Source organism: Anopheles arabiensis, chromosome X (assembly GCF_016920715.1).
Source record: "Anopheles arabiensis isolate DONGOLA chromosome X, AaraD3, whole genome shotgun sequence".
Taxonomy (NCBI): domain Eukaryota; kingdom Metazoa; phylum Arthropoda; class Insecta; order Diptera; family Culicidae; genus Anopheles; species Anopheles arabiensis.
The window spans coordinates 18,475,171-18,503,037 of record NC_053519.1 but is presented as its reverse complement, the minus strand read 5'-3'; the positions used below and the strand labels follow the sequence as shown (position 1 = coordinate 18,503,037).

Here is a 27,867-nt window from a genome sequence, read left to right as displayed (position 1 = left end):
GAAACGGTCACCGTTTGCTGAACCAAACCGAGACCGGCTCGAAGGGTAGTGTCCCGGCTGCCAGCGTCAGGCCAGAATAGTAGTGTCGTTGCAGCTTCCGTGCAGCTTCCGTGAGATTTGGAAAATCGTGCGCGGCGACCTGTTTTGGGATCGTTTGCTCGATTGCTCGATCGCCGTTTCTGCTGCTAAAGTTTGCTAATACGCGAAACTCTCTCCTTTCCTCCCAAGAATACAAATTACAACAACAAAAACATACACTCCTCGTTCACTGCGTCGCCTTCTATAGTCGAGGTTTTTAACGGCCATTAGGCGAGATTTTAGAATTTATAGCTGCTCTGATTTTCTACCCCTTTCGCTTCCTCCTTCCCCTGCTCCACCCCTACACCCCCTTCTTACCCTGTTCGACTCGTGTCTGTGTTTGTGTGTGTGTGTGTGTGAACGTGTGTGTGTTTTGTGCATCATCAGTGACGAATTTACGCTCAAGTTGCAAAGTGCTCAAGCACGAACGACGGGACCCCTTGTGGCCGCGCGTGTGTCTGGTGGTGCCTGTGGTTTGCTTTTGCTCTGCGCTCATCTTTACAACACTCGTCCCGAAATAATCTGCAACGTCCGGGAATCGTGTTAGTTTTTGCTGCCCCTCACTCACTCCACATACACACACAGGCGGGCGCGCGCGCGCGCTCCCGCACTCGCGTGTCCTTCGCCCGTTCGTGTGCACTGTCCGATTTCGTCACCACGTTATCCAGCCGTTTGCCAACCATCGGATCAACGCGGTTGAACCAAACACATCCTTTATGCGAACTCTCAGCCATGCCTACTATCAAACTGTTCCTGTCCCGGCTCGCTAGCTTACCAATGCGCAAGTGAGCGATTTGGGCAAAAATCCCTGGCGCGCGCCAACATACCGTTGCAGAGTGTGCAGGGTAGTGCGGTGTCTGGCAACGGTCAACTCTCAAGGACCGCAAACGAAAGATAACGGAAAAAACCAGTGTGTTTATAATCGTGTGTGTGTGTGTCTATGTATGTATGTGTGTGTCTAGCTGTGTATGTGCGTGACAGAAGTTACAATTTCTCAACTTGTTTTCCTTTTGACCCAATCGCTAGCTTCTGTTTTTCTTGCTCGTAAATGTTAAGTTCAAATTTGTTATTTTAAACCAAGGATTTGTTCGCTCTCGTTCTCGTACGATCGCGCGCGTGTGTGTGTGTTTGTGTCGAGGTTTTTTTTTTCTTCTTTTTGCGATGTATGTGCGTCCGTATCTACGTGCGCGTGCGTGTTTACCGTTTCAATGCTGTGACGACCGAGAAGGCAACAGGACTGATTTACGAAATGCAATGCAGCGCATATTAAGGACAACCTGAAGCTGCTGGTGCCGCGGCAAACGCTTGCCTCCAAAAAAGGAGTTTTTGAGCGATTGCTGCTCTTTCGCACCCCCTTCATTCTGTCTTGCCGAGAGGGAAGTCTAATGTGATTTCGCTCCCCAAATTGCTCTCCAAAACACACACACACACACACACACACACACACACACACACACACACACACACACACACACACACACACACACACACACACACACACACACACACACACACACACACACACACACACACACACACACACACACACACACACACACACACACACACACACACACACACACACACACACACACACACACACACACACACACACACACACACACACACACACACACACACACACACACACACACACACACACACACACACACACACACACACACACACACACACACACACACACACACACACACACGCGCACGTACACCGCACACATTATTTATGTGTTTGTGTATATGTGTGTGGTAGTATATTAGTACTATTGTGTGCGTCTTTGCCCCCTTCTCCTGTTGTCTACACAAGCATAATCATACATACACAATAATAAAAAAGAAGATTGCACTGATATGACCGATAAGCAGAAACATTTCTGTCCACCTGCGCAGCACGCATCCCAGTGTGCGTATCGGTGTAACGACCCGAACGGGAGCCGACACCCGATCGTTCGAGATAATGCGCCGTCTAGTGTGACCTAGAGCGAGGAAAATTCTGTATTTATGTAATCCATCCATCCGTCCCGAGGTGTTTGTGTATATATGTGTGTGTGTGTGTTTTATCTTTTTCTTCTTTTCTTATTTTTTCATCCCATCAATAAAACACACACGCACCGGCCGCGAGCACAAATACACACTCACATACACACACACGCGCGCGCTGATCGCATTTGACGCATATGTAGCGCATGCTGGTTGGCTGGCTGGCTGGCTGGCTGGCAGGCTGGCTGGCGGATCGGTATCGGGGTCCGGTGCGTGAGCTAATCCGGCTCAGTACGAAACGCTTCTATCCAGCAGCTACGCGTGTTTTTCGCCCTCTGTCAGTGAAGTTTTCGAACCCGCACGATACACGACGGATGAAGTAGAGCGTCGCGAGGGAGGGGGAGGAGAAGTAGAACGAATCATAGGCAAAGATAGCGCGCGCGTTCGGGTGTCACCGTGTCCTGTGTCCCATGTGTGGCGAGTGAGGAAGGACGTACGTGAATTTAAAAAAAAGCCCCTAGCGCCGAGAGTGAAAATAAAAGGATCGTGGGAAGCGGTGGGAGCGGGCCAAGGAAAAGCGAAATTAACACCTGTGCCAGACGTGTGTGTGTGTGTGTGCTTTACCGCGCTACAAAAAAAAAAGAATAATCCCATTCATTATTCGCCCAACGTAGTACACCGAACTGTACCACTAATTCTCTTGTATGCATCTGTAAACGCGTTCAAACCACACAGCCAGCGAGCCGCAATTACAAAGCCTAGCGGATTAGATATATTATAAAAATAGAAACTGAAGTGAATTTAGAAAGGCGGATTTGAATTCCAATTATGGCCGAAACGTATGAGGAGTACGAGGAGACGCACCATGTCACCAGAAAGTCCGTGACCACCTTCAAGATCGAGGAAGTAAGTAACAGGAAGCTGACGTTTGGCCTCCACCCTTCCCGCAACGCTTCCCGCTGCTCCCACCGTAAGCCTGCGCCGGCGTACCCCTCCCGCTTGGATGTGCTTTAATGCTGCCACCGCTGCTTACTTGCCGCTACCGCCTAGGTTGTTGCAAAAGTCACGATCCGCGCTTCGATTGCGCACTTTGCAACCGCTTCCAATACATTGTGTAGTATTTATTTTCAAACGCGCGCGCGTTTCCCTGCCCCGCTCAGTGTTTTATTTTATTTTCCTTTTCGGTTTTATTCGAGACCCTTCCCCCCCCCTCCCCACTTTCCTATTAACCTTCATCTTTCCCACAAAAACAACGGTTGGATATTTCTCTCTGGTGTGCGCGAGACGTATCCGTATTCCTTGGGGTTGAAGTGTGCCTGTGTGTATATTTTTTTTTTATTATCACTTTGCGCTTTTAGTAGCGCATTTCTCCGCCGGTTTGCTGTCGCGCCCGGTGGTCGAGTTTGCAGAGCCGACCGTGTTTCGCACGAGGAACTCCGTTCGTGTTGCAACGCGCGCAACTGGCACTTGCCCCCCAGGTTCGCGTCCCGACTTTGGCTCCCTCCCTCTCTTCGATACATCGCTTCTATCAAACACGCACACACACAAATTTTCTTCTGCCGCTTCCTTAATCTAACTTTTGCGTAACCTTTTCCTACTCTCTCCCCTTTGTGATCCAGTTTTTGCTGACACTTTTGCGTCTTTCGCAACCTCTTTACTAGCATTTCTTCATACTCCTTCATCCATCTTGATCGACACGAGCTTCTCATAACTAACTTTCCCCACATGTATGCGTGTGTGTGCGTGTGCGTGCGTGCGTGTGTGTGTGTGTGTGTGTGTGTGTGTGTGTGTGTGTGTGTGTGTGTGTGTGTGTGTGTGTGTGTGTGTGTGTGTGTGTGTGTGTGTGTGTGTGTGTGTGTGTGTGTGTGTGTGTGTGTGTGTGTGTGTGTGTGTGTGTGTGTGTGTGTGTGTGTGTGTGTGTGTGTGTGTGTGTGTGTGTGTGTGTGTGTGTGTGTGTGTGTTTCTATATCACAGCTGTTCTTTTTCGCTTCAGAAAAGTCAGCCAGGACGGCACACACCATACAAAACCAACCTACTTGTGCTTCAAATTTGACCGTTCCCCCTGTTGTTATTGTTGTTGTTGTTGTTGTGCGCCTGCAACGCAGAGCAAAAATACAAAATCATCGAACCACACACCACTCCTCTTTAGCAGCGTAATGAGGTAGTGGCGTTAGCGCAGTTTGCCCCTTCGCCATCGCGCACAACTGTCGTTGTCGTCGTCGGTCGGCGCTTCTTTCACCACTCCTGTAGCTCGGCACGGAGTACTACACGGCACGGCTGCGTTTGCGTTTGGTGCGACGGGTTCTCACCACACAATAGGGGATAATGGTAGCACGCAACACGCCGCCGCGCCCACCACCCCTCTACTCCTTGTGCTGGCGATCGTTCGCGGACAGGGAATGGGCTTCGGAGAGGGGCAGATACGCGCGCGCGGCAACACAGCGAACAAAACAACACGGGCTCGCGCTGGTGTGTTTGACTATTTTTAATTTTTTGATGCTACTGCCTGCTCACTCCCTGCTGCCCTGCTGCCTGTTAATGACGACCGGTGCGCCGCGCTCCCTGCCGCACACACCGGCCACAGCGATACGCGAGAGTTCACGCACGCACGAAACCGCACAGCACGCACACACACACACACACGCACACATATTACCACGTGGTGACACGGCCAGCACACTGCCCCGATGGAGAGTCGGTTTCGATAGAATTGAAGGCAATAAAAAAAAATCACTCCCTTCACACCCCCACCCAACACCTCCTCCCCTTTCTCCCTGCCTCTCTCTCTATCCCTGGCATCGTCCGCTTCTTGGAGCAATGGGAGTTTGCTGCGAGGGCAGGGCGACGCACATCCATGCGCAGATCAGGCGCAGCTTCTTTGCCAGCAGCAGCAGCAGCGAGCCGTGTTTGTCTGTATTGGGCTATTTGTTTTAAATATACCTTACCAGATTTAAATTTAGATAATACATCTTAAGCGTAACGAGCAAGCGAGCAGAGCGGTACGGCTCATAACCTCACAATATTTGTCCCCACACAGATGCACGCTCGCAATATGGCGGCGGTTGCGCTACAGCATCTTCCGCATCTGTCGCACTGATCGTGCTACTATGTTTTTGTGTGAGTGTGTGTTTGTATGTTTTTTTTTAATCCAACTGCACCAAATAGTGTTTCCCATAAATTGGAACATAAGTTACCGTGTAAGGAACGGAAGAACTCATGTTTTTTTTAGTATTGTTGTTGGAAATTCAATGTACTTCCGCTATCTTCCGGAGCAAGTACATCTGGAAGCTCATTTGACCGAAACATAGGCACTTTCTGAAGGGAAAGGGTCCTGCTGGACCCGCGCTGACCTCGCTGAGCCCTGCCGGGGGTTTGGAGTGTTGACACAATTCACTGACCAGGCAACGAAATACACAGCGCAGATAAACATAACCTCAGCTTCTCCTGCTGCTGGTTTGTTTTGGGAGGGGGAGAAACAAAAACAACAACCACGCAACAGACAGCGCCAGCCGCTCGTGCAGAAGGACAGATGGACAGAGCCATTTGCGCTTCATCTGTTGCGGTATCCGTGCTTCTGCTGAACCTTGTCGCACGTTTGAACACGGTCCTCCTGCTGGCCCTGATGGTGCCCCTGATGATGGATGAGCATCCCCGATTCTCTGCTACAGCTCAGGCGTGTCTGCGTTTATGTGTGTGTGTGGGTGTGGGTGTACCCGGACGGAGAAGAAATTCGATCGGCTCGGAACGCTCTCGCGCACCACCGCTATTGGAAGTGGAATGGACCGTGCAAAGGTTGCAAGGAGGGGAGGGGGGAGGGTGGCACAAATTGCGGAAAGGTTGCGAGTGTTGCGCTCACCCGTGGCAGCGAAATGACGACAATGATGGTGGCCGACGACGGACAAGTTCAAAACCAGGGTGCCTGGGATATCCCACCAATGTCAGGACGCGGGTGGTACTACCTGTAAAACAAAACAAAAAAAGATAGTCCATTAGGGGCGGTGGTTGTTTCGTGTTGTTGTTGACGTTTTTGGACTCGCGAAACCATGTCATTCGTTGATTGATACAACCGCAGGGTTGATTGCGACCTGCTGCGAGCTGACTTTCAGAATCTGCTGAACGAGCTGCCTGGTTGCACGGAGACACCGTGGAGGAAGATGCAGGGAATAAGGGTGATTGATGCTAATCCGAACCAACCGATCGAATGGGGAAACATTTCGCGGTGGAGTGGTCGGTAATTCGCGCCCGATGGGAAGATGCTTATGTAACTCTGCAGCAACACATGACGTACAGGCGGAACAGCTCGGGCCAATAGCTCCAGCATTTCAGAGTGTGCGCGAGCGTGTGTGTGTGTGTGTGTGTTGTTTCGCTGCATATGCTTCGCTAACTGCTCGCTAACTACCCACTAACTGCCCGCGCTAAATAGATAGACGTCTTTCGCTGAAATCCAATTTGACCAGCTTAGGTCCAAGCTCGCCTCCCTCTCTATCTCTCTATCAGTCTCTGTCAATCTCTCTCTCTCTCTCTATATCACTCTTTCTTATTACTTTTTCCCACACACGTGGGCCACATGTTCTAACAGTTGTGTTTTTTCATCCCTTTTTCACGTGTTTAGGTAAGTTGTGCAGGGCAAACACTCGGCATCAATCAATTGACGGCTCCAAAAGTCGATGCAATGCAAAGTGCATAGCGCGAAAAACAAAAAAAAACTCACACCACACCCTCCCCTAGAGCACTTAGCCAAGAATTGGGCGACCGGTGCCCGGGCCGCGCCTATCAACAACAAAACCGGCATCGAGAGCACAACAATGACACAAAAGAATTAATCAATCAACGGGGCACCGACGAGCGTACAACAATGTCCTGTAGTGTGCGCCACGTACAGATAGTAACCAACATCATTCCAACCTTCCGAACCCTCCAAACAGACCACAAACCCCTACCAAGCCACACAGTGGGGCCCCATACACACCCTTCGTGGTATACCACACACTCACAATGACACACACACACACGGTCACATATATATTGTGTTCTTTATTTATTTTACTACCCATGCTCCTGCATTTAGCTATTGCTGTAAAACGACACACAAAACCCAGCGTGTACTAGTGCCTCCGCACCGCCTGGTGGCCATTATGTGACGCCATTGTGGGTATGCCATCTTGGCTTGCGACCTGCGTACGTTGTGTGTCGGCGAGACGTAATCCAGCGATCTAATGGGGGGCGTGGGGCATGGGACGATGCACGTTCTTGGTATTGGCGCTAGTCGTCTCCGTTCCAGTGTTGGGGGCCAGAGATGTAGTCGGCCGTTCCACGCCACTCCCACGGTAGAGACAAGTGGGCATGTGCAATTCCTCTACCCCGCGGCAGGCAGCAGTGGAAACACTTGAGGATGCGCTTCTCCTCCCTTGAGTAACCGCTTGCGGCTACCTCCAACGCAACAGAAAGTCGAACAGGGCGCCAGAGTTACTCAAGGCGAGGTCGGTTGCGCAGGGTCTTCGAGACTCACGTGTGCCCACTTCAGTAGGGCCTGCGGGACCTGCACGCGGGCGACGACTGTACTTGTGTAAATAGAAAGATGGTGTGTGCGTGTGGGTGTTTGTTGTTCTATTCCTGCATCTCTTAGTGTTTTTGCTTTAAGTATCTTGTGTTCTTTAGTATCTCTGCCCCCGTGTACAGAACTAGTTGTTGTTTGTCTCCCTGTTAAACGCCACCACGTGTATGTAGCTTCTTCTTTGCGCCTTCCTTTCTTCTCTTTAGTACCTATACTTCCCTATGGTAGATTTACCAGTGCTCCATTCCAGTGCTGTTTTAACCCTATCCTCTGGTGAGCATGTTTGACTCTCTGTTAATATATTCTAAACCGTTATACATTCAACCCATTTAAACAGGTTGTTTACTTCAAAAGCGAACATAAATTCTTCATATCTTTTCCCTTGCATAACAATCATGTGAATTCTAGGAATGGCTTTTGGTAAAATTGATCAAGTACAATCTTCAAAAACATTGGGCAATCAGTTTTCTCGAGTGAAGGCCCATAAGCGATCACACGTATGTCTGCCTTTACGAAGTGGCGAGAGAGAAGTTGCATAAGGAATTCAGAAAGGATCAGAATTCAATCAGAAAAGGATTGCCATTACTTGTGAGCGGGGAGTTGATTCCTTTTCTTGGGGTCACACGCGACCGCTTAGTTTGCGTACTGCTTATTCCGGCGCTAGGTCAGGGCAGAACATTCGGTCACGGTAGTACTTGCACCGTATAAAGACAACCCCAGCTTGCGTTCCCTTCATCTCTTCCCGAAAGGTCAATGCTGCCATTTCCGCTATTCTTGAAGGATGTCATTCAGTACGCTACACTGAAGTCAATCGTTCGCCGGTCGTCTTGCCTCAGACTGAGTGACTCAGCATCGGACATCAAGCGCGCGCTACCTTCTTGGGTAGCAAACGTCTTGGGCGAGCGAGAAGAGTGAACGAGCGGCGTGACCTCCGAACTCCCCACCCCAGTGCGCTACGACTCGTTGCAAACGGCTGCTTACGAGAAAAGAAAAGGGCCCCACGGGTCCACCAGCGGATTCCCATGAATGCCCTTGCATCGTGTGGTGGAAATAATCGTGTCTTTTTATTGCCCTGTCTTTGTTGCCCGTCCGGTGCGAATAATTTACCCATTAGCGAGACACCCAATCCCGCCTAGAGTTCGCCGCGTTGTGCCGTGGTTTTTGGAGGTGATGAGTTTTCGTTACACCTTTTATGGCGATCTCGTTGCTTTCCTCTAGCATTTCGTCATCTTCATCCATAAATTAAATATTAAAGCAAGAAGAAACAAAAAAACATCGGTTCAAAACCTGCAGGAGATACAGCAAGTGGAAATTTGGTTTTGAAAATCTCAAACCGTTTCATAATCCGGAAATGCCACCGGAGCGTCGAACGCGACACCATAAACGAGCAGACGAGTTTGACGGTTCGCTGCAGCCAAACAACAAACAAGGACGCAGCGAGCGAGAGAGCAACACAAACAATCGCAACATTTGATTATGCTTGCAGTTTTCGCACGCTGTTATCTTTCGAGTCCGTATCCGATTACCACCTCGCGGCGCGCGTTACAGTGGCCACAGGAAACCAAAAGGCACCACGCACATAATTGATTCCCCCCGCTTCCGTTTGCAGGCGACGCAAGCCTCCTCAGCCTTAAGCGAACCTTCGCGGCAAACAGAAAAAAAAAACTCGCTGGAAGGGGGCTCTTCGCTGCATCGATCGCTGCTCGAAGTACTGAACGTACGCGTGTAGTCTTGCAGGTTTGCGGGCTCTGCCCGGGGACGGGGCACCACAGTCTGTTGGCAAACGTCATCCGAAGCGTACGCGTGAAGCAAGAGCCGTCTCTGTCTCTGTGTTGCTCGAGTGCGTGTGTTTGTATGGGCGTTTGTGAATGTAATACATAAAGGGTGTATTGTGCGGGAAAGCGGGAGTGGAACTGGAACTGGCACTTGCGGGTGCGGTGTATTTGGTTAGGGTGAAGTCATCGGACAGCGGTGACCAGTCCAGGGCGCGTCCAGTGTGTGTGTCTGTGTATGTTTTTGTCGGCCCTCACCGTAGTTCAATTAACTTCAATCAAGACGAACATCCGTGTGTGCAGTTGTGTCTGCCGTTCTTGTGCGTGTGTCTGTGACTCGCTAGTGTGGCGGACAATTCCTTCAAAACTATTGATTCCCTTTTGCCAGTAATTCGATTATGCGACAACAGCCGCAAACTTGACGGGAGAGGAACGCTTTCGGTAGCATACGAAAGTACCGTTTTATGTTGCCCTATTAGCGCTACATAAAAATCAACACACACACACACACACACACACACACGCGCGTATATATTCTCACACGTCAAAACACAGTACTTTCGGTCGGATTGTAGTTTCGTTTGTTTCTTTTGTTAAGTACGTTACTGTTACGAAGAACGCGTCTGCTAGAAAGAGACGGAACGCATTTTCTTCTCACTGTTCTCCATGTGTGTGTCGTATGTGTGTGTGTCTGTTTCTCTCTCTCTCTGTCTATCTTGCTAACTCTTGCCGGATAAAACAGCATAAAAATCCCTTTGCGAGCTAGCTGCTGTGCATTTCTTTCGCGATTATGCAGTTTCTCCGATACAGATTTCATATTAACCCCGATTTCCGGTAAAGGTTGTTAAGCAAAATAAAACAAAACCAAAGAAGAAAAAAAACCCGTCCAATTTTCCGCCAGTGAAAGCTCAGCCACTCGCGGCACACAGGCACACACACACACACCCCATGGTCTGATAAGAAAGTAGCGCAAATAGGCGCCCCGGGGCTTCGAGCAGTGTAAAAGCCATTGCAAAACGTTGGCTAGCGTTTGATTAGATTTTTTTTTGTGTGTGTTTCTTCGCTTGATAAGGGAAGCGCATCTCAGCTCCCTTCTCGAATTATCCATCTCACCGGGGTAAAGTCTTGGAGCAAAGGGGCTGTCCCCGCCGCTTCCTTGACGACCTTCTCAGTCTCTAATACAGTTTTATATTGATTGGCCGCCGATCCTGTATTTCATTTTTCTTTTTTTTTTCTTTTCCAAATTTTTTCCAAAAATTACCGAAAAACAAAATGATTATCAAAATAGAAGTACCCGCGCCCGTTCTACGTTACCGTGTCCCACCCGTTCCTCTTGCTGTGTGTGTGTGAATTTTTGTGACTTTTTTTGGTCTGCACTTTGTGACCGGGTCGCGCACGTGAAAAAAAGAGTAGCGCCGTGATAATACTTAGGGAAGAACAAGAGAGCAAGAGGGAGAGAGGGGAGAGAGAAAAAAATAGCATATAGCTAAGTGTCAGAACTCAGACCTATTCGCCCAAAAATTAGTGCCGAGGAAGGTAATCTTCCCAAAAAAACTAGCAAAAGCCAAGGAAAACAAATCGAACAAAGTACGCAAAAGCTCTGCCCGAGGGTGTGTTCTTTTGTTGCAAAAAGTTTGAGAAGACTAGCAAAGCCTTTCCCCCCCACCACCCCCTTCTCCACACCAAACACACACGCGCGCGCCCTCGCCAGTGTGTGTGTGTGTGTGTGTTTGTTTGCCCGTGTGTGCGTGCGTGTGAGTCAACTGCGTTACCTACTTCTTACCCTTTCTCCTTCACTTCTTACTTAGAGCAAAAACATGGTAAGCTTTCAACCGTAATCATAATTTTCCACCCATTCCTCCCATCTTCCTCACTGTTTTTATTTTCCTCGCGCACTCAATCATGCCTTCCAATTTATGTTTTGTGACCTCCCGCCCCCCAATCCCGTGCCGAGAGGCACCACCCATCCTCTTCCCACCCCGAACTCTGTTTTCTTCCAGCCCCAAGACCATATGAAACGAAAAAAAACAGACACGTGTTTTATGTTGTGTGTGTGCGTATGTATGTATGTGTCTGGCTGTGTACATATGGAATGATGATGTTGTTTTACTATCTGTTGTGTGTGTGTGTGTTTTTCTTTCTAATTTTCCAATGAACAACAACAGCATGTGCAACTGCAAGCTGCAGCCGCATCACACCCAACCCTTCCCCACCTGCCCACTCTGCCAAGCTTGTTGCGAACCGATCATGTTGTGTGCGTGTGTGTGTGTTTGCAATAACGGATTTATTCCACTCACATAACCTGGGCGCGGGAAGGGGAGTTGTTGTTGGGGTCTTTTTTGTGTGTTTGTGTTCTTGTTTCACTCCTGATCGATCGTTTGTGTTTGCACTCTCCGTGTTTCCATCTTGGCTCGGCATTGTCGTGCATAGACCATCTCTGCAACGCACAGGGGTTTTCAAGTCAGTTGCGAACTGTAAACATTGTTATTCACCGCGTGCAAGATGTTAATCCACATCGATCTGACTTGTCACTTTCTTCACAATAACTTTTAATTTCTTCAACATCATTTTCAACACTTCAACGGTCAATGTTTTTCAACTACTGTCACGTGGTGTATTTGCTTTAAAATGAGATTTCAATTCTTACACATGATTTTCAACACAAAACAAAAAACCGTTAAACTCAATCCAGCTTGAGCCGTGACATGCTGAAAATCATGCTGAAGAAATTATAAATCACGATGATGGAAATGAAATACCAGAGTGATGTGGAAAACCCTCTTGCACGCGGTGAAAAACAATGTTTACAGTTCGAAAGTGACTTGGAAAACCCTGTAATGTATCGGCAATGTCTCTACCACTCCCGCTGGGCTGTGGTTAGCAGAAGGGAATGGGACGAGGGCTATCGAACAGCTAAGGGGCTTGGGTAAACGTGCGATTTTATTTTTACCATCAACAATTGACTTGCATGGGCTGTTAGGGAGCTATGAGGACAAGGAAAAGCCAATTCCTCACCCAAGTGGAAGGCGCCCAGCCAACGCCCTATTACGCCTTGGATGGAAATTAAAACAATATTTGCTCGGAATTGGCTCTTTGATCACATCGAGGTGTCTTACGTGACAGTTGTCTGGTTGCGGGTAACTTTTTGTTTTGGGGGCAGTGAAAAGTCACGTCCCTTACAATAAATCACGAACCACAGCTACTTGCTGGAGGCTGGCATTTAGTGATGGAATTCGCTTTCGGAAATTTAAAAAAAAAACAGAAACATGAATAGACAATGCCAACGTCTCTCTTTGAAATAAGTAAAATTCATTGAAATACATTCCTCTTAGAGTTCGTCATTAATAGCAGGGGCCTCCAAACTTTTCAGCCCGCGGGCCGCATTGCTTCAAAAATCACTATGTTAAGGGCCATTTAATGTTACCTATAATTGATGAGTGAACGTTTAAATCTCATTTTTATAACAAAATACTAACGATACTTGAACAGATTCGTGTTACTAAAGCTTGATTTTTGTCTAAGAAATGTAAAAAAATACAATTTCTTTTGTAAATGTCAAAATAACCTAATATTTATTCTAAATCTGGCAAAGTCATCGGGGCCGCATTTTAAGCTCTTGAGGGCCGTAGTTTGGAGACCCCTGATTAATAGAAACGACCCTTTGTTTTTTTTTTTTTTTTTGAGATCTCTCATGGTCTTAACATAAAGGTTTGATGCTGCTGCAATTGAACCCTCGAATCAAGCATTGTGGCCATCTTTTGCGCGACGACACCATTTGTTGCTCGCAAGTTTACTGTTACCGTGCCGTGAACCACTTCTGCATGGAACCTTGACTGCAAAGCCCGCTAGAAGAGCGCACAAAGCAATATCCGTTCCTCTCAAAGGCACACACACTTACGCCGCCAATACGCGAGTTCCTCTGTCCTCATTTACATCTCGCCCGGTTGGAAAAAAGGGTCGCAAAGAAGGGGGGGGGGGGGGAAGGGGCCTACAAAGTAAAAGGATTCAGCGTAGATCGTGACAAACCCAGATGTAGAAGCGTGCTGTGTATACGAGGGTGAGATCATTCCATGGCTCTTGGATTGCTTCGCAAGCACATGCTCGACGCCGCGTACCGCCGTAACCATTCCCTTTGAAGCTAGTTAATGCCTCCAGCGTTAGAAGGGGGTTGTGGGGCACGGGGTGCGATCATGAATTGTGAAGCATGAAGCAATAAAACGTGGCTACCGCTGCAACTGACGCTGGAATGATGCAAAGAAGAGGGTTCCGCTGACCGCTTCTTCAATTAACTGGAGGGAGCATGATGCATAAAATTGCCCGCGGGGTAGCGGTAGAGGAGCCACATTTGCAGAGGGGCCTCGCTTATACCGCAGCCTTAAGAAGTGGGCTAGTGGCGAGGCGAGCGATTCATTTAATTATGCTGCACCAAGAAGCGGGAGCCGTGCTGGGGGAAAGCAGGCCACCGGCGTTTTGTTATTTCTATCTGTCATAACTTCCCACTCTACACCTAATACACGCATACACACACATCAAACACATTACTCACACAGTTGTGCTGCTCCCTGTCACTTGTGCTAATCACGAGCCGTGCGTTGTGCTCACGCGTAAGAGCAAGAGAGAAAGAGAGTTGCATTTGTGATTTGTAGCCTGCTCTTCTGTTACCAATCGACCAATCGACGACGTATGACGTGACCACACTCCGTGGCTGGCGCCAGCACATACTTTACCCTCCCTTCCCCTACCCCCACCAACGCCCGTCCCCCCCACACAATTCACCCACTGCACCCCTTTTACGGAAGGGGCCGGGCTGTATATGTTCCACACATTATGTTGTGTATTACCATTTGTGCTGATCGTAGCCATTTCGGGCCGTTTGCCGACACCAGCTAATCCTTCTCCATCTTTTTGGTTTTCGTATGCATTATCCTATCCCGGCATGATGTCATCGACCAGACGTCGTCGTCGACCACCACCAAAACCATCACGACACCGGCCAAACTGTACGGCAAGGATGTCGGCGCGTACGACGATATCGATGTGGACGAGCTGCTCGCCCAGCTGTCGCCGGAGGAGATCACCATGCTCGCCAAGGAGGTCGATCCGGATGTAAGTGCATCATGGCTGCTCTGCAAAAAAAAAAAAAAAAAAAAAACAAAAAACAAAAATCCCGTAACGCTATCCCGCTAATTAACGCTTCGCTCCGCTTCTTCCTCCAGGATTCGTTTCTGCCGCCCAGCCAGCGTACCAACTACGAGTGTGATAAGGCACCGACCGGGCCGCTCGATCGCAAGAAGCTGATCGACCATATTAACAAGCAGGCGCTGGAAACGCCGGACCGCCCGGAGCTGGAACCGTTTGTGCCGGGCGTCGTGCGTGGCAAAAAGGTGCGTAGCCGCTCACACGGTGACGAAGAAGGTCAGAAGGTCGCGGGACGCTCTTTTCACTTTCATCTGCTTTTTTCTCCTCTTCTTCTTTTTACTTAATTTAGTGGATACCACCACCGCAAGCGGCGAAGCTGCAGGCGGCCGACGAGCAGATCGCAATCGATCTCGGCGACGAGTACGAGCAGGCGCTGTCCGATGCGACGCAGGAGGAGATCATCGATCTGGCCGCCATCCTTGGCTTCCACTCGATGATGAACCAGGACCAGTATCACGCCTCGCTGCTCAACAAGGGCCAGCCGGTCGGGCTCGGCTGGGACGGCATCACCAAGTCGGCCATACCGAAGATCTTCCCGGCCGAGGCGCCGAACACGACCGATCCGGAGGAAACGATCCAGCGCATCAAGAGCGACGACAGCAAGCTGGTGGAGGTGAACCTAAACAACATCAAGGTAGGGTTTTGGTGGAAGCAGTGCTGCAGGGGAGCTCCACCGTCCAGTGCACTGTATGGTACTTACCGTTGCTTCATTTTCAGACCATCTCGGACGAGCAGTTCGATAAGCTGTTCGAGGCGCTCAAGTCGAACACACACCTGGAGGTGCTGTCGCTCACGAACGTTGGGCTGACCGACCGTACCGCGCTAATGTTGGCTGCCGCGCTCGAACAGAACCACGCCCTGCGGGTGCTGAACGTTGAGACGAACTTCATCAGCCCGACGGTGATTGTGACGCTGGTCAAGAGCCTCCTCACGCAGATGACGATCGAGGAGTTCCGTGCCTCGAACCAGGTATTTTGAGCTTGCATCATGTGTTTGTTTTGTGTTTTTGGCTTTCCTGTACCTTTTTCGCCCTCTTCGCGCCTACACACTTTCGGCCCGGATGTGCAATTAAATCTAAATATTTTTCGTTTGTTTCCGACTGACCCCCCCACCACCGATTCTCAACTGCGCCAATCAATCTGCAATCGATCAACGTCTCTCTATCAACCGACAACGGGCACCGGCAACATCGACAATCAATCGTAACTGCTCACAGCGATCGCAAGTGTTCGGCAACAAGATCGAGATGGAGATTACCGAGCTGGTCGAAAAGAATACCACCCTGCTGCGGCTGGGTTTGCATTTGGAGTTCAACGATGCCCGGCATCGGGTAGCCGCCCATCTGCAGCGTAACATCGACAGAAGTGAGTATGCTCTGGCAGATACTGCCACCGGTCGCTCTCCCCTCTAGTTTAGCCCACACTTCGGTGGTGCGCGTCTACCGTTTTTATGCGTGGTTTGGTGCAGGTGATCGACGGAAAAAGGCACGGAGGCTCACTCCTGCCAAGTGCCATTTTTGTAATGGATTCATTTAATACGCATTGCAAACCGCTTCGATTGATCCCATATTGCTACGGTGGTTTGGGCTCCTCGGGTGGTGTCGTTGGAAATCTTTGTCCCCCTGTTTAGCCAATCGGTAGTCGCTCGGCCTTAACCGTTCACTGTTGATCTTGATCTTCTTTTTACGCATCGCTTACCTGCCCCGACGCGCCCGTCAGACGATCCGGAACACTGCCACCCGATACCGTACTATCGGTTTCTGCACGTACCGATACCGACCGAACCAGTGCCAACGAAACGCACCTGGGAAGAGCTTCCTTAGCGGTGTGCCCGCTGTGAATTGGGCCTCTCCGCGGTTTTCGCTTTGATCGAGTCTTTTAGTTCGTTTCCAGTAGCCTTAGACGGTAGTAGCTCATCGGGACTGGATTTTCCACTCTCGCCCATCCTCGCTCTCTCTCTCTCTGTTACTCTCTTTATTGAACTCTTCTCAAATCAACGATTGAAGCCAGGTTCGTGCGATGTTGAAACTACATCTGTTGAATGTTTTTCGGTCGCTAACAACGTTCGAACCCTTGGAGTCGTTCTTGGGCATATTGTGTCATCTTCGTGTCTCTAATGGCAATACAATGTTTTGCACGGCTAACTACCGGTGACCTCGTTCGCTCGTTGAAGCAAAATTTTCTTTTTTTTTTGTGTCCACCATACGATTTTCCCTCTGTTTCTGACATCTTGGTATACCGTCTTCGTGTCTCTAATGGCTCTGCGTGTTTGTTTGACTGTATTCTGCACGAATCGCGGATGAAGTTGTTTCTATATGTTGATGTAACTCCACATTACATCCATATTACCACGATCCCAGCAACCCCCTCCAGACTACACTCGCCGCACAAAGTAGAGTTTTATCCAGTGCGGCAAAAGGTCACTGTCAATGTCATAAAAAATCTGACTAAAACAAAATCCATGTCAGCGTCACGTACTCATTTGTGATAATCAGAGGTCGATACTCAAAACAATTGGTGTGATCAAGACATGCTTCGTGACATTTTTTCGACAAACTTTTGATCAGTTAAAATGTCTTAACTTTTTTTACTGTCATCAGTTCTGAAAAATGTCACTGACATAGTCATGAAAATTTCTGGCCGAAACAAAATAATGTTAGCGTCACGAGCTGTGAGGATCAGAAGTGAGACTTAAACAGTTGTTACGACCATCACATGCTTGGTGACTTTTTTGCGACCAACTCTTGGATAGTCACTTGGTCGCGACATTTTCAGTCGGTGATCATCGCGACAGTTATGGGAGATATATGCAGTGCGTGCGAGTGGTTCCAAGAAATAAAATGAGTATGTTTTTTCGCTCTGTTTGACCCGACAGATAATCAAAACAGATAGAGGGAGAAAGCATGCTCATTTTGTTGCTTGGGACCACACGTCAAGTATATTGCAAGAATGTCGCGATTATCGCCGACAACAATGTCGTGACCGAGTGAGTGACCAAAAGTTGGGTGCTAAACTAAATGTCACCAAGCGTGTGATTGATTCTCCAACTGTTTGAGTCTCGTCACTGATCATCTCAGCTATGTTCGTGATCTGATTTGAGCTTCGTTTCAGTCATGAGTGAGTGTTGGTGACTGAAACATCGGCATTTGGCAAGCATTGTTCACATGCAGAAAAAGTCATGATAATGCTTGCGCCGGCATTAAGCTCAGCTTGTCAGTCAGAGTAATGCGTTCGGCATGTCATGACGCACTTTTATTGAGTATCAGCAATGAGCATCAAGCTACCACGGATATGTTCATTGTTTTCGTTGGTGAATATCTCGTGATGCTCGTGACATTTTGCAGCACTGGTTTGATCTTCTATCTGTATATGTGTCATTTTATTGTCTGTTTATTTCTCAATTTGCTCCTACGTCCTTCACTCCAACTTATCTTTTCAATCCATCTCTACAACTGCACCCTCCCCTCCTCTGATATCTCGCGTACGCACAGTGCTCAGTTTGGAGTTTCCTTATCGTTTTGTTACGTGATGGTAGAGATTACTCTGCTCTTGCCGTTTTGTTACCCTTTATTTCTTTCTATTACATCTGTTGTTACTTCTGTTTTAACTAAAACAAACTCTCTGTCTCTCGCGTTCAACCATTTTCCCCCTTTTTCCCCCCTCTTTCCCACCCATTTTTACTCCATCTCTCATTGTGACTCGCCACTCACTGTGGTACTCTGGGCCTCACCACTGAAAAAAATACAACCAAACATACACATACAAAACACACGCACACTCGAATATTGCTCACAAATTCAAATTTGCTCGAAAATCTCCCACTCTCATTCTACATCCTTCTTCAACCCGCCATCCCTCACTCCACCATCCCAACCCATCAACTGTCCCCGCACCGTGCCCCCCCCCCCCCATCAGTTCGAGTCGACAAGCGTGACGGGCGCTCGTCCCGCGGCAGCTACTATCGGCCGGTTCGCATCGAGGAGGAGCTCGCCGAAATGTCGGACGTCGAAGAGGAACCGGAGGAGGAGGAGGAGCCGGAAGTTGAGGTGCCGCCCGCCGACTACGACGTCGAGGAGGATCCGGACAACGTGGTGATCCGTCCGCCACCATCCGACGACGAAGATATGTAAATTTCTCACACCCTCCCGCTCTCCCTCCCACCCCCTTCTCAACCCTTCTTCCAATCTGAGCATAATTCTGTGGAGGGAACAAAAATGCAAAATAAGCCCGAACGCGCACACACCAACTAAGTGCTCCTCGCACAAACGCCGCCGCCGCCAAGCCAGCCAGCCAGCCAGCCAACCAGCCAGTCTAACTGTTCCCAAATATCTCACGCATTACGCTCTCTCTCTCTCTTTCTTTCCGTCTCTATCGCTCTTCTTCTCTTCTCGCGTTGCGCCTATGCCGTGTGCCAACTAAAACCGTACTAAGGGCAGCCATTTATGTTCTTTTTTTTTAATTGAGATGACGCTGCTGTCATAACGATGATGATAATGATGGAGCTATATTTCCTAATAGAGAGAGAAAAGTCTTTTTTCACAAAAGAGTGTGTGTGTGTCTGTGTTCTCTTACTTCTACCCGTTAACTATCACAAGTCCCTTTGACGCCTGTGCCTAATCAATTACTTCCTGCCGTCTACTAGCTGCACACGTGGCATACTACTAGTACGGGACGGCCATTGATGTAAATAGCACATAATGATCAAACAAAGCACCTACACACATACTCACTGGGTTTGACTACATGTAGACTGCTGCGGTATTCATTGTGATGTAGAGATGTTTTTAATGATGTAGGTTTTGTTTTCAATTTGTCTTGGTTGTTTGAATTTTTGAAACTGTACGATCTAGTGAGTATTTTAGTAGGAATTTCAGTTTTTTTAATCTTCAATTGATTTCGTATCGTATGCGCAGGGATGATAAAATCTAATTGTTATGGAAACGTGTAAGTTTTGATTTGTAACACATTTTTGTTTTTGATTGCCCCGTACTTGTGTGCCTTTTATCGCTGGCCTGCTGTTTGTACTTCATTTCAGTCAAGCCATAGTCGCCCCGCTTTTTGTTACTACTGTTTTAGCCACATACGAAAGTGCATTATCTGTTTCACATTCATCCATCCTGTTGTTGTTGTTTTCCTTTTTTTGCTGCTAATATTTACTCGATTCCGATGCCCCAATGTTACTGGCGTGTACTTTACGCTGTTGAATGTGCATGCTTGGTTGCATTTCCGGCATAATATCCACCCGTTAGGAGCATCTTCCTTTCCTCAAAACCCTCGCGTCGCTCCAACCCTATACCCAATACCAACCCAATTGCTCACTATACCCCCTCGCTCCTGCCCAACGTTCCTTAACAGGGCGATAAACACATATACAGATAGAACCCAGCCCCAAAGTGATCGGTCAAACACATTCGTCTACCTGTACCAAAGATTGCACATTCTCCTGTAGCATCCCGTTCGGATCGGGATTCTTCCTTACCGAGAACGGTGTCTGTGTGTATTGTGCTCTTCTGTACAGGATACGCTTACAGAGAAGATCCCACCAGCTGTTTTTACTCTTATTCCACGTCTTATATCCTCCACTGTCGATACCTTTACATGATACCGGGACATTCTTGCATCCCTGCGCCTTCCCCTACTATTTCTCCAATCTAATTCCAATCCCCGACGTACCGCAGCGTGTACGGGTCTAGCCACATCAACATACCCCACATCAGCACTGCACACGACAGCAGGTACTACTGTAGCGATCTCTCAACACCTTTTTCCCCAGAGTTCAACCCATCATATCAGAGTAATGTTTGGACACTGTGTGCTTCTGTAACTGTGTATCTTTCGCTCGCTCTTACCCTGTCTGCATTATCGTTTAGATAGACCGTTCTGCCGTCCGTTCTAGTCATACACCGGCATACGTTGCATTTTGGATGGCAGTTCAAGCTAATCGAAACATTATTCACCACGCTGTCTTCGAGACGCCGTTGAACTGTGTAAACCTCGTTCGTTGTTAAATATTGTACAACCAGCACTCGTTGGCACTATTGGCTTTCATCCACACCACAATAAGCACGAACATTAAACACATAGCTCTAGGCTCCGTTATCACATCTTCGGTGGGTGTGTGGAGCGCAATACGTTGTTGTGAACATACTGTGTTAACGTTATGGATGAGTGGAAGAAGATATTAGGTTAATACATAGACGCATTTGACACTTACGCACATCAGTCCTTTCCTTCCCCTTCCTCATTTGTTATTAACATCTCTTTCTGTTGGTCCATTCACATCGTCTGTAGCAATAATAAACTGTACATTGTTAAATACTGTAAACTCTTAAATGGAGCGCTTTTAAGCTCATTTGAATGTTATGACAGCAATCTGTTTGTAATTATTTTATTTATTTGGTTAAATTTGAGTTTGATATTGTGCAATATATTAAGAGTAATGTTTTTTTTACTGTAACGCATGCGATTCTTTGGATACAATCATCGTAGAGTAAAGATAAGACCTAGCTCATAAAACAAATATTTCCACTCATGCTAGTGTGAATGAGCAGACAAGATTGCTAACACGTGTAAATCCTGTACCCGAAGTATCCGAGAATCTACTACAAGTCGCCAATGAGAACAGCCCAGTAGAACTTCTCCTTCGTCCCCTCCCTTTTCCACACCCTTTTCCCTCACGGACATATCACGCACTTGGATAGGATGTGCCCAAACGTCTGTATATTAATTGTTGTCTTATTTTACATTTATGTTTTCTATGTAGCGTGTGTGGGTTTGTTCGTTCGTGTTCTTTTTATTTTATTTTATTTCTATTTTTTTTTTTGTTTCACCCTTCTTCCCTACTTCCAGTAAGAAAAAATCTCTCACAGCGGCTGCAGTTTAGATTTTTTCAAAACATGCATAGGAAACAAACAACCATGATACAGTGAGAGACCACGCGTGCGCGGCCTTTTTTTGCCACACGTTGTCCCGGGCCGATGCGATCATCTCGCTGCGCTCGTCGTCTGACCTCTTCCCCATTCATGCAACACTCTTCACGACCTGTTACTACTACTACTATTATCAACACCATCACTTCTACTACTACTACTACTACTACTACTACTACTACTACCTATTTACTCAGCACAACAGCCACAAAAGAAAAGATAGGGAAAGGTTTGCTAAAAGCAGCCTTCGTCCCATCCACTGCAGCTACTGTAAAGGCAGAAAGTTGGTTAATGAATCTTGCTAATGTCGTTATTGCGCCGAAACCGAACAAACAATTGCAATTGCCAAAGCAAACAAACAAACAAACAATTTACACCTCCCTGCGCTACCCTGCCCTAGTGAGGCAAGCGAATGAGCAAGAGAGTGAAGCGTACTAGGTAACTTAATCCAGAGATAGAAAAAGAGAAAGAGAGAGAAAAATTCAGCCGTCACTTTTGACAGCTCGGTGTGCCTGTGTGCATAAAGTGTATAAAACAAAAAAACGACGATTGGTCGCGTCCCCTCGCCTTGATCGTTTGTTGTAAAAGCAGATAAATCGAGAGGAGATTATCTTGACGGAGGTATACTATGATTGCTGCTCAATTTGATAACGCCTCTAATTGTGTTTTCTTTTTTTTTAATTCACTTCTGTTCTGTGGTTCTTTATTTTCTTCCTCTGGATAATACTATTAAAACTTCCAACGTTTTTTTTTTTCTAAAGTCACCTTTTAATACATTTCCTACACGTTAGCCACTTCCTATTGATTTTCTCTACTATTCTCGCTCTTGTTGCTATTTAAAATATATTAATGCTTTTCTGGTCCTTTCTTGTCGGTTCTTGCCTAAAAATAAGCGACAGTCAATGCGACCAGGAGCTTTAAGTGTTTTAACTTGTTTGTTGCCCTTGAAACCGTTCAAAAGCAAAGAACGCACCTAATGTGACACCATGTGCTAAGCTGTGCTCTCTGATTTTCTCGATACTTTATGCTGTTTAGTGTATCGATACATATCTATTTGCATGTTGTTGTTGTTGTTTTTTTTTGTTGTTGTTCCAGGTAGTTAAATGGCTATAACAGATTAAGACCATCACTGCTAAACCAAAGCACATACACATACTTTCCAGCACCACACTACATTATCCACCTAAACTCCTGCTGGCGTCGTGAACCTTCCAATGCGTATCATCTTCCTGTTCGTGGAGCACGGTCACGCCTCGCTAATCCGTTCGCCCATTGCTGTTTTGTTCACTCATCCGACACCATCCTGCTGCATTCTGTTTTCCCTTCTTCCCACCCACTACTATCTGATCTCGTCGTATCTATTTTCACCTTAATTATTCACCGAATGCTGCCGTCATCAAGCTCCATATACCAACCCGTTTTTCTTTCAGTGCAGCTCGTTTTCCCGCGAGGATAAACAACTCTTGCGGCTCTTTGTTGCGTTATTTTATTGATTTTATCCCACAAAAAAAATAATCTTCCTGATTGGTGTCCGTTTGTTCCCTGTATGCTTTGTCGTTCAACAATCTCGTTTGTTTGTTTTTTTTTTTTTAATATCTGCGTTTTAGAGCTTGTGTTTTGTTTTCGTATTTCGTTTGATTATTCCACTTCCCTACTACTTAATCGTTTTTTTATACCTAAAACAAAAACTTTTATTCCCTTGACTACCAACCAACCCTCCCTTTTTTTGAGTTTTTGTCTATTTTCTACGCTCAATGATTGAGTCATATTTATATTAATTTTTTTTTCTCTTCTTTTTCATTCTTATTTTATCGCTTCCCGTACCCGGTAAACATCGTTTTCCGTCGTCAATGTATCTCCGTACCCCTGGCACACAAACGTTACACGGCGCTTTGTGTTATGTCCTCTATCTCTTGTTTTCACTGTATCCATCTCCGTTTCTGTCACTTTGCTCTTGGTGGGGCACATCTGTACAGCTCGAAGATCACACTATAAGATAGCGAAGAATGTAATTTAGAAAGGCAGAAGCAAGGGGAAGGATTCGTTGTTGGTAGCATACGATTTAGCAAGCATACATACCTACGGAAAAGAAATTGTAAGGGTTTCCGAAAGCAATTCAATCATTACTGGTTTTATTTCTCACTGTTCTTTTCCAAATTTCAAACACCACAAGCATCAGTTTTTGGGAGGGGGTAAATTGTGTGAAAAATTTGTGTACATTTGACATACGATTCTAAAGTATAAATAATCCCAAGCTCTATCTATATAACTCTGTTTGTTTTGCGGTGGGCAAACCATTGCTTGAGCTTGTACGTTTCTCTGTTATTCGATTATCTGAGCTATTTGTCTTAATTTGCCTCTAAAGTACATTGTAATCATTCTCCTATAATCATTTGTTGACTGTTTGCTAATCGAATAAAAGAGTAAGAAGCTGAAAGAGCGATTAGCACGAAGCAGAAGTAGATAAAAGAAGAAATATATCATACTATATAAAGAAATTTAAAAAAAAAAACAACAAATACACATTAGCTTCATCATAAGGGGAAGAGTATAAGAACAGGACAAGAAAAGGTCACCGTTATATATTTCGCATCACCTAAACTGGTAAAGATAGTTCCTGGCTGAGCATGCAGATTTTTGGATTATTTTTCCGTTTAAAAGTTTTAATCTTTACATTCGGTTTATGAAAGTTTATGTTATGTAACATTGTGGAAGAAATTTTAAACAAACCATTTTACCATGTAGCGTAAAAAGAACTGTGCCAAGGAGTGAGACAGTCGATTGCTTTTTTTTTCTTCGTTTTATAACTTGTTTTTTTTTTTAATTATGTATAGATAATTTAGTAGCCGACGCCCTCTGGTGTTTTTGCTCACCAATGTATAGTGCTTCATTGAATTGTTGTACCAATAATACTCATCTCACACACACTCACATGCTCGGCTACTACACACATACGCACAAGGCAAGGATCGAGTTGGTGTGGCCGAAGTAGAGCGAGTTGTTGAGCGATAGATTAAAAAAAATCAATCAAAACAAAACAAAACAGTAGCAACGAAACGCCTAGGCTTTTAGTGCTCAACTGACAGCTGTCAGACCCCGGTGTGTGAGTGTTGTAGTAAAGGAATCGCTTCATTTCCTGCAGCTCCTGCTCAAACCCCTTCCGCCAACACTGGGCTGTCGACGTTTGACACTGCAGACAGAAACCGGCAAACTTTTTATAGACAACGTTTGACGCGAACACATCACACGCGATCGCGTACAATTTTGTGGGGTTCGTCTACGTTTTGTACGTTTGTTTTCTTTCCTCCACCTGTGCGCCTGCCTATTCTTTTGTGCTAAGCGCTCACGCTTACCCCTATGTATACATGTATGGATAGCGTTGAATATATTATGCTGCATCTAGAGTTGAAATTCAATTAAAAGTGAGCATTAAGCGAGGAACCCACTCGAGCGAGGCGTGTGTATTGAGGGCGATCCCATGTCGGGGTGTTAGGGGTAATGCTACTCCGTGGTTCGATTGTTGGTGTGCACTTTCCTCGCGACCCAAACGATAGAGAGCAAAGTACAGCCGCTGGAGACACGTGTGCAGGAACGGGGATACAGACTGTGCGCTTCGCAGCGTTTGGAAACAGTGTTCAGTGTTCGCTAATTAGAATATTCGGCATACGGGAACCTGCGTGTATCCCTCCATCTTCCTCCCGCCTCTCTTTCTCTCCCTCTCTCTCTCTCACTCTCTCTTTCGCTATGCGGCCTCGCTTCTCGGTGTGGTAACTTTTCTTAGTAGACAACGCGGGCAACTCCTTCCTATTGTCGGAAATTGTAGAAGACCTTCCCCACAGCAGATCCGTGTGCGAGGTGCATCCGGAGCCGGTGCCCGTAATCCGTAGGAATGCTGATTTACACTATTCGCAGCCGCCATTGTGTACGACGGGTTTAGTTTTCCCTTATTCTATGATCTGCTCTTCTTTGATCCGTTTGCTCTAATATTTTGCGTATTTGTGTGTGTTGCAAATTACTGATAAGACTAAAACTGAATTAATTGCTGCCGATTTAACGAATCACCCTTTCAATGCGCGCAAGTAGTTCTGTACGTGTGCGGGCAACATCTGCACATGATTTCTCAACATGATTTTCGACAGCACTTTTACTTATTCAAGACATCTCCGATGCCGCTAGTGTTCACTCGAACGTGAATGATCGGAATTCAAGATGTGTCGAAAATCATCTTGACGGAATGAAGTAACGTGCTGATGCAACAGAACTAGCTGAATTGCTATAGAAGAATGTGTTTTCGGCATTAACCCACTCTGCTGATATTGAAAACTAAAAAAATTACTACTACCAGCTTAACCGTGTTGTGCGATACTTACATGAGTAGTTATGTTTGATTGCATCCTTCACAAACAAAAAACCGCCAAAAAAACTGACAGCTTTCCAGAAAGATTAATATCTCCTTGACGCATGATTCAACTCTCCCATAGTTACTATTAAACAAATTACGAGTTCATTGGACACATCTTTATGATCTTTAGCAACTGCAACGTAGATTTGTTCCTCGACTGATATTAAAAAAAAAATGATAATCACAAATAAGAACAAGAGTATGTGCAATGCTAGCTCGACAACTCTCTTTAACACGCAACATAATTCATCCCCCCACCCTGCCGATGTGTTTGTGGCGTACGCATGGCCAACATAACGTTCGTTTGATACGTTTGCGTTTGCATACACTAATTGGCTAGCCCGCTGTCGACCGCCTAAAACCGTCTAATCTTTTTCTTCCGTCTGCTTCCTCTCCTCTCCAGTACGCCAGGCACGTCTGACCCAGAACAAGTAAGCTCACCGAAGCCCCCGAGGCGACCTCACGCAACCCAGCCAACTAGACCCCCAGAAACAACGCGAGGCAACCTAAGGGACGAGAATTACCTGCGAGAATTTACCTACCAACGCTACCTGCGGGCTTTTACTTCGATTCTAGGCGATACGGTTTGGCTACGGGGACATTAGGCTTTCGAGGACTGGGCGCCAAACTTCAGCAACAAAAACAAAAGCAAAACAAAACCTCTCGTCTATGGGGTCTGTCTGCCACGCCAGTTCGACGGCGCTCAGTGTCCACGATGAAGATCCTTCCCCGGGGAGAGTGTCGGTCAGTCTCTGTCAGGGAAAATAGGGTTCAATTGCTTTCGTTTGGATTGAGAGCACACCAACTTTTTATTTTTCTTTTTTTTAATTACTACATAAACGCATACCCTGGTAGCTCTTGTACGGTGCAACAGACACGAGCGTTACATCTGCAGCGATCAAGAAATAGGGAATGAACGGGGTATGGCACAGCAAACTACCAAGGAATTCAAGGAATTATGACGATGTTTCGTTGAATATGGTTTTAAAATATGACAAATTGAGTTGTTTTTATGGCAAACCGCCGATCAAACTGACAAAAAAGTATTATATTTTGTATTCTTCTTTGTAATTGCAAATTTGTCTCTTCGCCGTTCATTTTAATTCATTTACTAATTTTCCTGGCCAACTTGTTCAATCTTTTAGTACTGGTTTTGTATCGTATTGAATGGTATCTTTACACAAAAGCTCATCCACAAACTCATTGCGGTCCTTTTGTTGTGGAAGCATTTGCCTCTGTGTCGCTTTGCATTAGCCTTTAAGAAAGGGGAGGAAGAAGAAAAAACACGCGCACCAACACATCACATCATGTGAGATTAGAACCAACGGTCCATCCGGATGGCTTAGGATCGCTTTGCTTTCGCTTTGTTTTGGGATGGCTTGTTTAAAACAGAAACAAAAAAAAAGAAGTATAAAATATCGACGAAAAGTGTTCGAAATACCGATTTACAATCAGTTGCACGGTGGACAGTTTTCGGTGTCGCATAGATGGGGAAGAACATGAGGGAGCACTAGGAAGCAAACCACCGCCCACTCCGCCCTCGAAAAGCCGAATAAAACGACCCGTTATTTTTTACCAAATCTGTTTGCGAGAGTAGTTGGAAAACACGTTGCAATAATTAGCGACCCCCGCCACAATCATGCACCCGGGGAACTAGAAATGGCGCGGATTCTTATTTTACTATTATTTATACGGTAAGCAAACTGTGTTTCGATTCGCTTGCGCGAGAATGAGAGAGGGAAGAGTGGCAAACAGGATGGGTATGAATGGAAGGAAGTTAAATCCCCGCCCCCTCCCACCTCCTCCCGCCCGTTCTCGCTACCAATCGTGAAACGTTTTAAATTATTCACTATCGAATGTTTATGGTAAAAAGAAGCAAAATATAAAATGTAAGCAAAAACTCCAACTGCTCCTCAGCTGGTTACACCTGTGTTTTA

At 46.6% G+C, this 27,867-nt stretch overlaps 1 protein-coding gene across 30 annotated transcripts; it reads left to right on the top strand.

Moving 5' to 3' along the window:
- LOC120906770 (tropomodulin) lies at nt 1-27,836 on the top strand. 30 transcript variants are annotated; one of them, XM_040318720.1, is made up of 12 exons: nt 1-110; nt 2,811-2,981; nt 11,210-11,221; nt 14,355-14,507; nt 14,618-14,785; nt 14,890-15,234; nt 15,318-15,569; nt 15,817-15,964; nt 18,515-18,725; nt 21,449-22,149; nt 23,505-25,450; nt 26,334-27,836. In XM_040318720.1, the coding sequence occupies exons 2-10, from the start codon at nt 2,904-2,906 to the stop codon at nt 21,480-21,482; spliced, it is 1,401 nt and encodes a 466-aa protein (XP_040174654.1). In that variant the 5' UTR covers nt 1-110; nt 2,811-2,903; the 3' UTR covers nt 21,483-22,149; nt 23,505-25,450; nt 26,334-27,836. The 30 variants fall into 30 exon arrangements, with proteins under 30 accessions (XP_040174654.1, XP_040174680.1, XP_040174648.1 ...); XM_040318714.1 differs by having other exon boundaries at nt 57-291; XM_040318715.1 differs by having other exon boundaries at nt 57-291; nt 2,750-2,981.
- Nucleotides 27,837-27,867: the final 31 nt, after the last annotated feature.